Source organism: Hippoglossus hippoglossus, chromosome 1 (genome assembly GCF_009819705.1).
Source record: "Hippoglossus hippoglossus isolate fHipHip1 chromosome 1, fHipHip1.pri, whole genome shotgun sequence".
Classification (NCBI taxonomy): Eukaryota; Metazoa; Chordata; class Actinopteri; order Pleuronectiformes; family Pleuronectidae; genus Hippoglossus; species Hippoglossus hippoglossus.
This window is the reverse complement of record NC_047151.1, coordinates 9,425,755-9,441,331: the sequence shown is the minus strand read 5'-3', so window position 1 is coordinate 9,441,331 and position 15,577 is coordinate 9,425,755. Positions and strand designations below refer to the sequence as shown.

At 43.4% G+C, this 15,577-nt stretch overlaps 2 protein-coding genes and 2 long non-coding RNA genes across 13 annotated transcripts in view; 2 read left to right on the top strand and 2 right to left on the bottom strand.

Annotated features, from left to right (window-relative positions):
* pkd1a (polycystic kidney disease 1a) overlaps positions 1–7,443 on the top strand; it is a 63,748-nt gene extending 56,305 nt beyond the window's left edge. Inside the window, exons 49-56 of one of the 2 annotated variants that reach the window (XM_034596845.1) lie at positions 411–541; positions 768–861; positions 1,003–1,128; positions 1,805–1,976; positions 2,704–2,994; positions 4,345–4,479; positions 5,648–5,974; positions 6,166–7,443. In XM_034596845.1, the coding sequence (XP_034452736.1) occupies positions 411–541; positions 768–861; positions 1,003–1,128; positions 1,805–1,976; positions 2,704–2,994; positions 4,345–4,479; positions 5,648–5,974; positions 6,166–7,218 (2,329 nt within the window). In that variant the 3' untranslated portion in view covers positions 7,219–7,443. The remainder of the gene's footprint in view (positions 1–410; positions 542–767; positions 862–1,002; positions 1,129–1,804; positions 1,977–2,703; positions 2,995–4,344; positions 4,480–5,647; positions 5,975–6,165) is intronic. The other variant, XM_034596852.1, reaches the window with a different exon arrangement.
* A 387-nt stretch (positions 7,444–7,830) lies between these two features.
* LOC117769418 lies at positions 7,831–8,125 on the bottom strand. Its single transcript, XR_004615218.1, has 2 exons — positions 8,080–8,125; positions 7,831–8,033 (listed from the first exon to the last, which is right to left on the bottom strand). It is a non-coding gene; the product is annotated as an uncharacterized LOC117769418 (long non-coding RNA).
* A 2,339-nt stretch (positions 8,126–10,464) lies between these two features.
* The window catches only part of tsc2 (TSC complex subunit 2), a 27,754-nt gene continuing 22,641 nt past the window's right edge, over positions 10,465–15,577 (bottom strand). For 4 of the 9 annotated variants that reach the window (XM_034596890.1, XM_034596917.1, XM_034596935.1 and 1 more), the window contains 10 exons: positions 13,939–14,096; positions 12,987–13,594; positions 12,382–12,460; positions 11,953–12,039; positions 11,675–11,861; positions 11,428–11,567; positions 11,255–11,333; positions 11,077–11,168; positions 10,881–10,979; positions 10,465–10,781 (listed from right to left, as the gene is read on the bottom strand). In XM_034596890.1, coding sequence (XP_034452781.1) covers positions 10,614–10,781; positions 10,881–10,979; positions 11,077–11,168; positions 11,255–11,333; positions 11,428–11,567; positions 11,675–11,861; positions 11,953–12,039; positions 12,382–12,460; positions 12,987–13,594; positions 13,939–14,096 — 1,697 coding nt within the window. In that variant the 3' untranslated portion in view covers positions 10,465–10,613. The remainder of the gene's footprint in view (positions 10,782–10,880; positions 10,980–11,076; positions 11,169–11,254; positions 11,334–11,427; positions 11,568–11,674; positions 11,862–11,952; positions 12,040–12,381; positions 12,461–12,986; positions 13,595–13,938; positions 14,097–15,577) is intronic. The other 5 variants (XM_034596900.1, XM_034596908.1, XM_034596881.1 and 2 more) reach the window with 2 other exon arrangements.
* LOC117769445 overlaps positions 15,311–15,577 on the top strand; it is a 740-nt gene continuing 473 nt past the window's right edge. The window contains exons 1-2 of the long non-coding RNA XR_004615234.1: positions 15,311–15,438; positions 15,488–15,490. This is a non-coding gene — a long non-coding RNA (uncharacterized LOC117769445). The remainder of the gene's footprint in view (positions 15,439–15,487; positions 15,491–15,577) is intronic.

Here is a 15,577-nt window from a genome sequence, read left to right as displayed (position 1 = left end):
GTACACACACGAGCAAACAGATTCTGAACTTGACCTCATAAGAAACTGTCCTGTTTTAATTAAAATTTAGATTTTTTGTATTCTCCAAAAATGTTAGACCTTTTAATTAGCTGGTACCTTTGAGAATAATGGCAAATTTTTTAGTGACCTCCAAATTGTCTGCTTAGAATACTTTCAGAATTTCTATTGGGAAACACACAAACATCTTGATTCTCTTATTATTGAGCTGCAGTTTTTCTCTTCTACACTTTTGAGAATAAACTTTCATGTGTACTTTTATTAAAATAAGAGAGAAAAAGTTTTTGTTTGTGTAGAGCAGAGCATCACTAACGTCTTCTGGTCAAAGGTATAGACACCGTATGATTTTCTTCAGTATGATTTTCTTCAGCAATGTGTGATGTGTCTTTTAGCCGTGACAACGTTTTGATGTGGCTGAATGAGTCCCTGTTGCCACGGTTACTGGACGACTCTGCCCTCCTGAGAGACACAGGAAGCGTGTTACTCGGCACACTGAGGCTGCGACAAACCCGCGACACACAAGGTGAGATTTAACCGTGGTCACTGAAGCTTTATTGATCTGAGAGAAACTCGCTGTACCTGTAAAGTCTGCTGCATTTAGTTTTCTATGTGTAGCATCACAGGTCCTCTAGCAGATGTTATTTTTTATCATTTCTGTTCATCTGTTTAATGAACTTATGCTCTGTCATCAGCTCAGTGAGATGAGATTGTCTCAGTTTGATCTTTTTAAAGCTGTTATTTCTTCCCAGTTACAGGTGGTGCCAGTGCAGGAGACAGTGTTTGGGGCTGGTTCCCTTCTCCAGATAATGACGCTGAGGACTTTGGTGGTCGAGATGCAAACTGGTGAGAATAGGATTGAAAACCTGTCCGTTACAAAACAGATGTTCACTTAAGATTCAGCCAGATTCAGTTGTATGTTTAACATCTGGTTCCCTTTTGATGTGTCATGTTCTACACTGCATTTCCTCCCACTCATCTTTCTAGGGTGTGGCGTTTGGGTCAAGTGAGGGCGTATAACAGCGGCGACGTGGTGCACCAGCTGAACCGAAGCCTAATGGAGGCCTCTTCCTCCTTACAGCAGCTGAAGCAGCAGCACTGGCTCAACTACAGGTAGTAAACATGGACTGGAATTACAAGAAAAGGTTATAAAAAAGTAAAAGTTACAGTATAAGACTAGATCCTAATTCGAGGTTAGAATTATAAATGTGTATTTTCTGCAAAAAAGCAAAGAAACTACTAAAAACCTGATTTTATAAACTCTCTGACTTCATTGTCCAGGTTGTTCCATAATCCAGGGGCCAGGGGTGAGGGAGTCGAAATGGGGCTCGATGTGCATGTGTGCACAATTACACAATGATTCGAACAAAACAGAACCATGCACGCTCGAGGCTTTAATGTCCCCGCGGTGAAATTTGCCTACAGCCTGCAGTCATTAAAATGTTGCACATGAAAATTTATAAAACATCAAACATGACAATAAAACATAGAAAACAATCAGGGAAAGGATGTGCTAAGAATGTGGGCTCACTTTCAACAAGTGTTCTGAGAATAAGTTGTGGCAAAAACAAACCTTTAATCCTGTTTAAACCACATGTGGTACGAGGTCGCAGATATTCCGCTGGGAGCAACTCAGAGTAGATAAAGAACGGATGGTGAAAGTCTCAAATAGAACTTCCTGTGATGGAAACACCCAGGTTAGATAAAACAAATAAAATCCTAAAGTCTGTTTCACAACAGGAAGTGACTCTTGGTCTTATGTGTCTTGTGTTCATCTGTTTGTTCACAGGACTCGTGCTGTGTTTGTGGAGTTCTCACTCTACAACATCAACACAAACCTCCTCGCCGTCTTCTCCTTCCTTTTCGAGTTCCCAGTTTCTGAGCGTGCCCAGTCCAGCCTTGACCTCCATGTCATCACGCTGTGGCCAATCACAGGCCTTGACCTACAGCTCCTTCTCACGGTAACCACTCGCAACCCCTATTATAATAAATACACTTTTAATAGTTTGTATGATGGACATTGTATGTAGAGCAGTCTATGATGTAGAGTGAAGTTCGAAAACTTTGTCTTCAACCTACCTGGTTTATCTGCAAAGATTTTATAGTCAAAGTTTTTCATAAAATGAAACTATTTGCTTCATTACTGTTCACATGTGTGGTTTATATTTAAGTATGAATGATTTACTGAACTGTTATTTTTTCAAACATTGCATGACAGCAAGTTCAGAGTTGGCACAATCTTCAGACACACGTTCACACCTTTTCAAAATAAAAGCAATTTACCTTTATGCAAAAGAATTGCAGCAACAAAACGAACATTGTGCTTTTACTTTGTAGACAAACTGCTAAAGAGGAAGTGTTTCTGTTGAATGCCGTTGCCATGACAGGATCAGTACCAAGGAATGTCTGTTTCAGTCTGATATCGTGAAATAAAAACAATAAAACTATAAAAATGATCTGGCTGCGATTTTGAGCCGTGGTTTGACCCAGTTGCCGACCGCTATGTTCCACATACATACATACATGCATGCAGACAAACATTTGCAGATCTCGAAGTAGATAACTACAGTAAAACTGCTAATAATATTGACCCCAAACCTTCCACTGCATCCTTGTTGAATCCTCCTTGTCTTTGGCATCGTGAAGCGACACATCTGCAGTGAAACTTTGTGATTCCTTGTTCTCTAGATCATTCTCCTTGCCCTGGTGTTGTACTTCCTGGTGCGGGGGATCATGGGCTTCCTCAGAGAGGGCTACAGCTACCTGCTGTCAGCCTGGAGAATCCTGGGTCTCTGTAAACTGACTCTGGCAGCTTCTGTGTGCGGGCTGCACCTGAGCCGCTGCACCATGGCCAAGAAGCAGTGGACGTTGTACATGAAGCACCCGCGGGACGCCTTCACAGATTTCTACCCGCTGGCCAAGCAGAGTCAGATGTACACAGTCATGTCTGCATTGCTGTTGTTGATACTGGTGCTCAAGGTAAGAGAGAGGGGCTGATTATTAACATGTAATGTAGAAAAACATGCAATATGTTTGATTATTATAACTGTTGTGTAATTTAGTAGTCTCAGCTTCTTAGCTATCAGTTCTGTTATAAATATAATAACAGTGCACTTGGCATGTTATCACTTAAAAGAACATCATCACAGTTTATAGTAGATAATTAGATTTTTTTTTTTATTGTCAATAAATCCAGCGTAAGTATCATCTGTCTGAACCTTGATACAACTTGTTCCTCTGGGCCCAAGAACTTCATACAAAAACAGTTAGAAACTTGTTAATAATCCACATTGTTGAATTGAACTTTATTGAGAATACTGCTGCATCAAGTGTGTATTGATTCTCCGCTGAAAATAGTCCCCAACGAATATTTGCATTTACATTTTCTAAAAAACTGAACTTCTTCAAATTAACTTATTTAACCTTTGAGATCTATAAAAAAAAATGAGAATAGCTCTCAGTAAAGCATATGCCTCCGTCTCCATTCCCGTTTTATTTGGATCTACACCAAATTGCACACACTCAGAAATATCAGTGCCCTTTTTTCGTCAAGATCCATGAATTGTTCTCTGAGAAATCAACAAAAATTCAGGAAAATGCCTTTGCCAAAGACTCCTGGATCGGCCTCCTGATCCAGATCCACACCAAAATGGAACGGTTTCCTCCCTGACCCATACCGCATCCTTCCACCAAGTTTTGTGGTGATCCATCCAGTAGTCACATGCGTAATCCTGCTAACTAACAAAACAAACAAAAGCAGGCAAAAACATAACCTCCTTGGGGGAAAGTAAACATTTATTGAAAGAATTTTGTCTTCAGTAGAACTGTTGGGCTTGAGAATGAGAGCCGCTGACTGGGATAAGATAGTTGGAGTATTATAAGTATTATAGTATTATTAAAAGACTACAAGTTTTAGAGGTGTGCTCAATTTGTGTGTGTTTCCAGATATATTATTCAGCAAATTTGTTTGTTTTCTTAGACATTACTGATTCAATTAATTAATATGATATACTGTGGTGAGTGGTGATTACTATAGTGATAGCTCAGGTGGTTCTGTCAATAGTCCATGAATTGTTCGATTGGTGTCTGTGAACTAGGCACTGACCCAAAAATTGCTCGTTGTGTGTGTGGGAGTTTAGTCTTTTGACAACAGTATTTTCTGAATGAAAGATATATAAAGCTTGTAATGTTACCATAAAAGCTACAAGTGGGGGCCACGACTATGCAAGTAAGGCCCAAGTCGTAATATGTGTTTTATTTAGTATTATGTAGTATCAAGACAAAATCACTTTGTTCATTTCCTCCCTCCCTCTCTCTGTCACCCTGCAGGCGTCTCACCAGTTGCGGTTTCTCCGAGAGTGGGCCGTGTTTGGCCGAGCTCTGCGGCGCTCGGTCTGGGAGCTGCTGGGAGTCGCCCTGGCATTACTGCTGTTGATGCTGGCCTACTCACACACAGGACACCTGGTCAGTCTCCAGTCTGTTCCTGCTGTTTCTCTCTCGCTGAGCCTCTCCTACACAAACACACACACCAAACATGTCTTTACAGGAAACCAATTCTCCAATAAACCTTTACATAAGCATAACCACATATTTATTATTAGACCAAGTACAATAACAGCCTCACAGCCAAACAGCTGTACTGTTTCTTCAGGTCATTTCTAGCATAGAAGTTATAATCACAGGAACTGACTCTACTTTGTACAAAATAACATGATGACACATTATAGCTGTTTGTTTTTTTCTTTTATTTGACCTTTATTGAACCGTGGAGATGTAACCTGTTTTTGAGACAGCAATGTCAAAATGGATGGATGAATATGATACGTGAACATGAATAGAGGAAAGAAGAAAAATATAATATTTTACGAAATAATAATGAGAAGTGATGGCAAAGAGTCATTTTTCCAACAAAAAACGTCACCAACATTACTCTGTGTCACTGTTGAGCCCCTTGTGCTTTCCACTGAGCATCATTCTTTTCTTATGAAGTCTCCTTCACCTGGTTTTGACTCATCAGGACTATTTGAAGCAGGATAATCTAAAAAAAAAAGAATGTCGCAATCAGTGAGACATTTCCAAACACAACTTCCCAGTATTCAGCTGAAGGATTTCACCATGAGCCTGAAATAAACGACACTGTAGCTTTAAAGTGGAGCGCCACCATCAGGTCAAAGTGTTTTTACTTGTCCAATGGTTTGGTATATGACCAAATACCTGCAGAACTAATGAAGTTCCCATGAGCCTCAGCTGTACTCGGTTCAGTGCTAATGTTAGCTCGTTAACATGCTAAACTAATATGACTGCCATTATGAATTTTATATTTACCAAACACCAGAATGACAAAGCTAACATGCTGGTGTTTGGTAAATATAAAATTCATAATGGCAGTGATGCATGAGATGAACATTCAGCTTTAACACATTAGGGTGCTTTACGTTCAATTCTGGTATCTATTTACCATTTTAATATAAGATTCATATGTTTATATGTGACATGAAATGTCAGTTTCATTTCTCTCTTCATTATTGCAACATGTATAACTTACTGTTTAAAGTAAATCCAGGTATTATTATTATATCCCGGATCCAGAAAATCTCCGGTCTATATCTTTGCTCTGTCTCCTTCACCGCAGCTCTTCCACTCTGTTCTGGACGGTTACGGCAGTGTGAGCTCCAGCTGTCTGTCTCTGCTGGGCGCTGGTGGGCGAGGCCTGTTATCGTGGCGTCCCGGTTGGACGTTCACCGGACCCTCCAGCTCTGTCACCTCGCTGGTGTTCCACGCGAGCTTCGCTGTAATTCGGCTGGTGTTGCTTTGGTTGATCACTTCCGTGCTACTGAGGAACTACCGCCGCGCACGAGCCGAGCTGTACCGTCCAGCCGTGGATCTCCAAGACTACGAGATGGTCGAGCTGTTCCTCAGACGACTCAAAATGTGGATGGGACTCAGCCGGGCCAAGGAGGTACACTTCCTGTTTCATCTACAACTGTGATTCAGGGAAGAAATACAATAGTTTGAGATTAGTGATTCTTTTAGGACAAAATATGAAACGATAACTGTTAATTATTGGTGACTTAGGTCTACTTAGACAATATGCATCAATTTCCCTACTTTTCCCCTGAGCCTCCATCTTGTCTTTTATCTTCTTCTTAGTTTCGTCACAAGGTGCGTTTTGAAGGCATGGAGCTGCCACCATCCCGCTCATCCTCCACCAGCGACTGTAAGTCCCTGTGCTTGCCGCCACTGGACGGTCCCGACTCTCCACCCACACCTGACAGCGTCGATGCCTGCTCAGAGGCCTCGTGGCGCCCGGCCTCCTCCAGCCCCTGCAGTCTGACAGAAGCACCAGGGATCGGCTTGGGGCTCGGGTTGGGCCTGGGGTTGGGGCTGGGCCCCGGAGTGGTGGTGGGGGGAACCAGCTGGAGGGAGAGGGCCGAGACGGAAGCCTCTCTGAGGAGGCTGCTCCCTACCCTGGATGCCCTACTGCAACAGCTTGATCGTGTCACCATGGCAACAGAGGATCTGTACCACATCGAGTGTAGATTGGAGCGAGCCCAGAGGAAAAGGAGACGTAGAGGAAGAGGAAGCAGTGGTCAGAGAGGAAGGAGTGAGGCAGGACAGAGGGGGAAGGGGGATGACAAGGACTCTGCTGGATGGAGAGAACGAAAGAGCGGCAAAGAAAAACACAAAGGGAGCAAGAGGGGGAAAAAGACAGATAAAAGTGAACTTTCAAAGGATTGTGGAAACACTGATGCCAACCCCAAAAAGACTCCTGTAGCCACACCTGTTCCTTTTTTGAAGCCCAGACTAACCTCGGCCCCAACACATACCCCTGCTCCTCAGTCCTCCTCAGCCAAACCTTCAGTCAGTGCACCCCTGCCCACACCAGTCACAGATAAATGTGACTCCTCTCTCCCCGTCTCATCAGCAAACACTCCCCCTACACAAGTCCCACTGCCCAAAACCCCCACTGCACCTCCATGTACCCCTGCACCTTCTCTGCCTCCCACTCCTGCTCCTACACCTATCACCCGGGACTGGGACCCTCCCAGAGAAAGGGAGACCCTCCCCGCTTCCAGCCTGTTCAACCACCCCGCCCACACAACCACCATTCCCACACGCAAGCGGAAACGCAAGCCCCCACCCCTCAAAAATAAGGTGCACCCCAACGTCGACAGACACGGCTCTGGACAGCCCAAATCCTGAGGACTCTGGATGGAGAGAGGAACAGAAGTGAACGGTGGAGGGAAAGAATGTGGGCGTAAATGTTGGGTTAAGGACGAGAGGAGGACGGGGGCAGCTGGTTCTGTCCCTGGGGACCCCCTCTCTAAACCCAGAGGAAAGAAAGAAAACAAGAATCACAGAGAAGAGCAGTTTGGGGAAATGACAGGAAGACTTTACAGAGATCCAATCCAAACTCCAGAATCAAGGTGCAGGTCACCAGATGCTTAGTGAGCTGGTTTAAACACCCAACGTTGAAACCAAGGTATACCCGCTATCCCATAATCCCCCACACCGACACTAACCCCTGACCCCGTGTGACCCTGGAGGTCACGTGGGGTCATCGACAGGAGCACACGAGCGTGTTCAGCAGAGAACTGAGGCAACTGAAAGCAGACAGTGCCGTCAGTCTTTTTGTATATCTCTGACAAAAATAATGTGTTGATTTCTCAGTTATGTTGTCTGTCTCCGTATTTTTTATATTTGATATTTCGGTTACCATGGGTACTTGTGGCCTGTCTGACAACAGTCACGTTATTATGGTTTTCAGCCCATATGTATTTGCATGCAGGCACACACAGATATACGCACATGCAGGTTCACACATGCATAGAAAATTAACACTGTAGGCGCCGACGTGCTAATGGTAATGTGTCGTACAATTCAGCCTGAACGAGAAAACAAACAAACACACAGGCACGCACACAAACCCAGTTGTGTCTTAAACATGTCTCCACAGTTAAATTGAATGATTTAACAATACACGTTATAGGGACTTGCTTTTTGTCCCCATAATGTGACTGTGTCAACAGATGAAGGTCCCCTCAACATCAGTAACACTGGCACCACACACACACACACACACACACACACACACACACACACACACACACACACACACACACACACACACACACACACACACACACACACACACACACACACACACACACACACACACACACACACACACACACCTCTGTTGGGATCCCAGCAGCCAGTTCTTCAGGGTGCAGATATCACCATCTTCTCCATATTTGGTCTATATGAGAGAGATGAAAAATGAAGGGAAGAAATAAGCAGCGAAAAGAAGGAGTAGCAAGTGGTGGTAGCGCAGATGAGCAGGAGCATTGACGAAAGGGAATAAAGAAGGAAAACATGGTGCTTAGTAAAGTTTAGTGTTAGATTAGTGTTGAAGAAAAACATGCTTTTTCAGTCACTTATACACAGTACTGAATATTTACACATCATAAAGCTAAATGACTCCCAATATCTTCTCTCAATGTTTTTATCGTGTTGTGTTCAATATGGTTGTAATTTCAAAGCACTTTTGTTCAGATGTAGAGGTGTGGTGTAAAGGAATAAGCTGGGTATCCAAACCAATAGAGAAAGCTTCACTCATACTGTATCTTTAGCATAAACGTTGCCAAAGCTTTTGCATCATTCACGTATCCTGAGTTGTTACCAACGCCGAGTCATTCATTCATTTGTTCGTTTTGTACTTAGCACTTTATTCTCTGATGGAGCTGATATCCAACACCATATTTAACTCATGTGTCATTATAGAGACATTCAAGGTATCAAATCAGTAGTTTGCAGTTGTGTCTTGTGCTTTTGTTGTGTTTTTTGTCATCTTGTTTTGATAAAGCGTACGTACATACTTCCTGTGTCCAGTGGGCAGATCTCAGGGAACCCGCCCTCTCCCCCAAAACCTGGACAGACAACCAGGAAAACCAAAAACTGCAGACAGAGACGTCCAGACGCCAGCTTCCTTCTTCTCTCAGTCCAACTAGGAAGCGATGCGCTGGCCCTGTTTTCACAGGTTGTTAGAGGATATGAAGAGATTGAGGTTTTTTCCCCTCTTTAAAGCAGACCCACCATCACAGAGCATAAAGCAAAATGTTGAACTTTAAACGCACCAATTTCCGAGCAACTAAGTTGTTTGATTTCACTCGTTCGTTTCAGGATCTCCAAAAAAAAAAAAGGGAATGAAAAGGGCCCAAAGTCTTCTTCGCCTTGTGTGTGTACATTTCTGTATATATTGGTGCTGTGTGGTGTATATATTTTTGCTTTTCATGACCAGTATTGTTTGTGCTGCAGCAGCGTATTCATTATGTCAAGCACTGGTGTTGCAGATTCCAAGGTTTTACATTCCTCCAGTCAAACTGAAGCACTTCAGCCAAAGCTATCAATGTATTTAATATAGATATTTGTTCACAATGTCAAGTACAAATCACAGGAGGCCCAGCAGTTCACAGGCGATGCCTTCAGACTCCTGCTCTGTGTGTAACAGTACCGTGCCAAAGCCGACCTTTGTGTCTTCCAGCTGCCTTTATGTCGTTGTACCATGCGTTTCGTTTTAAAACAGTGTTACAGAATTTGTCTTTGAAAATATTTGTCTATGCTCTTTTGTATCTTATATCTTTGTTTTGCAGTTGTAGCACTTCTCATGTTTTTGCACTTGACAAAGTCAAATAAAGAGTTTGACAGCTGAACTGTGCAGAATGAAATGTTTCTGGTCACTAATTATTGTCCTGCTCTGTGCTGAAGGTTAACGGCCTGAGTGGAGATGTAATGTAACTTACACCTGAACATTGAATCATGAACTTTGACCCTTTGAGCTTGATGCGTGTTAAGACATGCAGCAGAATCATCCATTTTGGTGGACAGGTGTTTCTGACAACCTGATGACTTGAAGTCTTTTGGCTTCATTTATGGTCTCCTGAGGAAATATGTGTGTAAATAGAACAGTTGCAAACTCTGATGAGCAGGTGGTGCATTGGGGGGTTTAGCTGCATATTTTAGCCAAAGAGGAGGAAGTGAAGACGCTCAGAGACCAGTGACTGAACCAGGACAGTAAAGTTGTGAGCCGGACAGATAAACTAGCACTGGGTAGTGCAGATACCTCTTCCAAGACAGTCCCTTTATGAAACCACAATTAAGTTTGCTAGATCTTTCAAGATCCATTAATTATTTCCTGGAAAATCGATTAACATGTCAAACGCCCTATCCTTCCATTGACTCTCATGGAAATTTGTTCACTAGTTTTTGAGTCATCCTGCTGAAAAACAAACCTAAATGAACACGGATGAAACCTCCTTGTTGGAGGTGATAAACTGGAACTCACTATGATGCTGCCTTTCACGATGTTTTCATGATTAACTCTTACTATTAAAAAAATAATGATGATGGCTGCTTTATTGTAAACAGGGCACAACGCAACACTTCCAATTTTGTCCATGGTCACTTTTTATTCCACACGTTAAACACACAAACACACCCTGTCTATGGTCATGAGTGCATGCTCGCATGTGTGTATGCAGACACGTGTGTGTGCGCAGGCGTTTGTGTGTTTGCGTCTGCCAGGATAAGATATGTAATTAAACAAAATCGGTGAAATCGTCCACTGTTGATACAAGTCTCTTTCTCTGCCCCGAGGTTTCAGGGTTTGGTGCTTGATTGCTCTGCTGAAACGACTTGTTCTGCTGAGTGTGTCCTTGGGTCAGCGAGATGCCGGGAGTCGAGCGAGACTGAATGTCTTCTTGTGCCTGAGAGTCAGAGCAGAGAGAAAAGATGGATGCAATTTCAGAAAGCTAATGAGAATCTGAATAACCCGTGACAGTGACGTTTGTTTGTGTTGTTCTCACCCTGGTCCTAATCCTCTTAATGTGTCGTAATCTCGCCAGCCACTTCGAGGCATAAGCATCTGAAGGGTTTGCTCTGTACTGGTGCACCAAAGAGGCCATCTGCACAAACAGAAAGAAGAGTGAACAGAGTGTGTGTGTGTGTGTGTGTGTGTGTGTGTGAGTGAGTGTGAGAGGCAGAGATAAGGGGAAGGCTTACATTCGCATGCAGAGCCATCTGTCTGACTAAGAGTGGAAGGTTGCGGTCTGAAACGATTTTTGCCACTGTTGTGTCGACTAAGCCCTCAAGGTCTGAAATAGAGAACAGGATAACAAAAAATTGTAAAACAATACTGACAGCCAACAAGGAACAAGATGAGAAAAATCAGATGTCTCACCTTTGCGGCACTGGAGGGTGACCAGGTTACATTCGAAATCCAGTGGTTTTATAATGACCTCTACAAAGTTAAACTGGCCCTAAAAAAGGAGACGAGACATTGGAGCGGAAACATTAATATTGAATGCAATTTCTATTGGATTTCTGTTTTTTTGCTAGTGTGTGTGCATGTACCTTAATTGTGCCAAGTTTGTATTCCTCTCCAGAGTCATTGTACACAACCATGACAAAATCGTTGCCAATGTGACGCTTTTTGTTGCAGCAGCCCTTGTCGCTCTCCCTGTTTGGCATCAGTGTGGCAATGTGGAAGATCGCTGCAGAGACACGATTTCATTCAAACCAAAAAGAGCAGACTGGCAGTGGAAAACAAATAACCACCATAATAATTAGACCGTTATTTCCCCGTCACACGTGCACTGACCCTGCATGATGTCGTCATGCCAGCAGTAGGTGAACTCTCCGTCGTCTCCGTACTGGTCGAGGCCTCCAAGGAAGATCTGGTCGGGGTCACAGTCCTTCAGATGGATTAGTTTGCCCAGGCCTGTTAGGAAGGCAGCGTAGCGGTTCGAACCGTACTCGTTTGATAGGATGGAGACTTCGTTGTTAACCTGAAGAGTGTGAAGGTGATGAGGGTGCGAAGTTAGCAAGAACGGCAGTAATTCTTAATTAAGACAACCATCAAGGTCCATATCTTCTCACCTGACCAGCTCCTACAAACACCACTCCGATCTTATGGGTGTCATAAGGAGGCATCTGGTCCAGAACCTTCACAGCTCGGTCGATCACCTGCCAGAGAGAGAAGACGTCGTAAACTACAAGTGTACTCAGAGAGCATATCACTGCCAAAGCTGATGGCCACTTCATCCCCATGTGACAAATGCATATATTGAGATTAGATACTTCAACAATATACACAGGAATTTTCTGCAAAGTGCTTATAATTTCACCCGTTCGTTGATATTTGTACTCTACATATACTAGATTTTTATTCATTAAGATTCCCTAAAATGTCAAAAAATATCTAAATAAAGCCAAAACTACCAGATAGACAAGTGACAATGAAAACATGACGGGGGTGACAACACTGTAGAGCAGAGATCAGGTCAGCCGGGTCAGAGGTCAACCAACCTGAGTTTTAGGCAGCAGCAGTGGCTTGTTGGCCTCATTCCCAAAGAAAGGAGAGTGGTACAGCTGGAGGAAGACAAAGCTAGAGGAGAGAAAGACAGAGAGAAAAAGTGTTAAGCATATACACACGCACACATTCTTTTAAAAGTAATAAGTCAGTGTTAAGCATATACACACACACACACACACACACACACACACACACACACACACACACACACACTCTTTTAAAAGTAATAAGTCACATTGTCACGTTTTTGTCTGACATTTAAAACCCAGTTGTGTAATTCATACAAAATCATTCACTGATAAATATTTATAAAAATGAAGACATTTAATGAAAATCTAAATATATCCACCAATGTACTGATTATGTTCTAGGAAGAAGTGAATAATGTGCTGCAGTAACATTTCAACCAGTAATTTTTCATCATCTCAAACATATTTTCAATGTAAATGTTGGCTGTGGAATGTAATTAAATGTTCTGCACTGGCAGATCTCCTCTATGAAACTTGCCAACTGAGCAGACATTAGTTAACTACGTCAGTGATTTGGCAGTGACGGAGGACGGAGGCTGCAGCAGTGTCCTGCATTAATGGTGGAGTACCTGGGACTCAGTCCAGAAATCTTCTCAGTGTTGCTGGGTCCTGGCCGACTGTGGTACAAGTCTCTGTCTGTCCTCCTCTCCCTTCTGGAGGAGGGGGCCGATACTGAGATGGTGTGACCCCGGGGCCGGTGGCCTCCGCCGGGGGAGATGGGTCCAGGTTGTGCCACCGCCGTTGGAAACTCCAGCCTCATCCTTGCCCCTCCAATCTGAGATGATGCTACAGCAGGGCCTTCGGCGCCATGACTCTGGCCTCCCAGCCCATTAACGTCCCCTCCCGCACTTACCTCCACCTTATCTTTCTCAAAGTGAGGTTGCTGCTGCTGAGGCTTGCCATCTGAGGGCGCTCTGGGTAGCAATGTGTCTACCAGCACCGTCTCGGACTCCAGAGCAGCCTTGGTGAAGGCTTCAGGTAACGTCTGGAGCTCCGGAGAGGAGCTGGACTTGTTAAGTCCGTGACCCTGGGATGGAGAATGACTCTGGAAAGGAAGCTCGGGCCCCTGGCTGCCTGGTGTGGAAGGTCCCATGGTGGGCTGATCGATGGGAATCGCTCCCTCACTTACTTCCTCCAGAGTCGACTTCTCATCATCTTGACTGGAGGTGGAGGAGGACTGGAGGAGAAAGGTAAAAAGTGGCGTTGATTTCAAGCTCTTTAAATTATGACACCATGACGCTGAGCAGGTTTAAGCAGATAAGATTCTTACAAAAATTTGCTAATGTGTGGCAGTGGTGATTTTGTTCAGCAGCAAAGGTGAGAAAACTTGCTTCAAAAGAAAAGCAGGTGACTTTTGACTCCATTAGCTGATGATAAAACATCTTCAATGGTCGAGAAGCTGTGATAAACTTTAAAACAAACCATATTGAATATGTAATTATTCACCTGCACATGTGGTGTTTTCTTTATTTCCTGTCAGGGTATGTTGAATGTGTTGCTCTGTGTGCGCCAACAACCTACCCTGCTGAGTGTTCCAGGAGGCGGGGTCTTGGTGAACTTGTCAGCAGACATGAAGATGGGATCAGAGGACATTGGCTCAAACTCCTCACTCTCCAGCCAATCAGACGGGCTGTGTGCTGCAGCGACCCCTGAGCCTTCCTCCAGCACCACCACAGATTCTACAGGAGTACACAGCAACAGCCATGTGGGTTATATACACACATGAAAACTGAAGTGACACACACATCACATGTGTTGCCCACTATTTGTTACACAATCAGAAAAACACAAACATATACACAGGTGGAAAGACTTCACCACAGCTGTCAGAAGTGATTTTTACATAATCTAATCACACATTCTCTCTAAAATCTAAACTTGAGTAGATAAAAAGTCAAATTAGTCATTGTCACATGAAATAGAATCTGATGCATCAACATGATTAAACAAACTCTAAAGGCAGCCAGGCAAACACACACACACACACACACAGATTAGATCATGACCAAGAGTGAATCCAACCAACAAACACTGCAATCAGAGACACAGAGAAGATCAATGGAGTAAGCAGCATCCATCCATCACTGCTTCTTCTACTTGATTTCCGTCAAGGCGCATGCATCTGTTTGGTCGGCTTGTTGGTTACAGAGAGATAGAGCACGTTTTTAATCCTAAAGGGAAATCGCAGCCCAAACAAGCTGCAACTACAGCAACAGCAGCCCAGACCAGGCCCTCCACTCCTGCTATCTCCCAATGCTCTCTACACACTCAACAAAGAAGAAGGAGCCAACAACGTCAGGCGTGTCTGATGCTGGAGCGTTGGCCTTTAAAGCTGCAGCTCTGACATCGTCTCCAATGTCCTACTGTTCTGCCAGTAAGACAAGGAAGAGCAGCAGAGTTAGATGAGGTCTGGGCTTTCCTGTTGACAAGGTCAAAGGTTAAACGGTCAACCCGAGTATATTTCAAAAACACAAGAGTTAGAGAGGATGATTGGGACGGACAAATAAATCATGGAGGTAGACAAAAAATTAATCATGACCCATCTTTAGGTGTCATTGGACTAATTGATCCGAGTGCAGGCGTGTTTCCCTCCCGTGTTAATAGAAGACTGATGGGTGAAGCAGAAAAGTTCTTCACTTGCACAGTTTTTCAGCATAATTCATAAAATAATTTCTTATACATAATGTCTCACTTCAAATTAAGAGAACAGTTTAACATTTTGGAGAACACCCTTATTTGTTTTCCTACTGATTACAATACCACTCTCTCTGTCTGTGTGGCAAATAGGAAGCTGGAGCAAGGAGACAGTCGAGCATTGTGGAGCATATAGCCAAGAAATAGCCACTTTGGATAGATAAAAAAAAGCAGATATAATTTATTATTTTGAGTTTAAGAGTTGCTGTTAGACAAACTTTGTTACCTTTGAAGAGAGACAGTTTAAAAGTTTCTCCATGTTTCAGAAATAGACTGTAAATAAAGATGGCCGAAAGAATAGATCATGAACCCACCTCCTCTATGTTAGTGGATGGGACAAAAAAAAGTCAATTTACACATTGAATTTATCTCAAAGATGGTTTCTGTGATGCTATAAAAACTAGGTGAAACGCCATGATTGACAGCTGAGACTGACTCACGATTGGCCGAGCACTTTTATTGACAG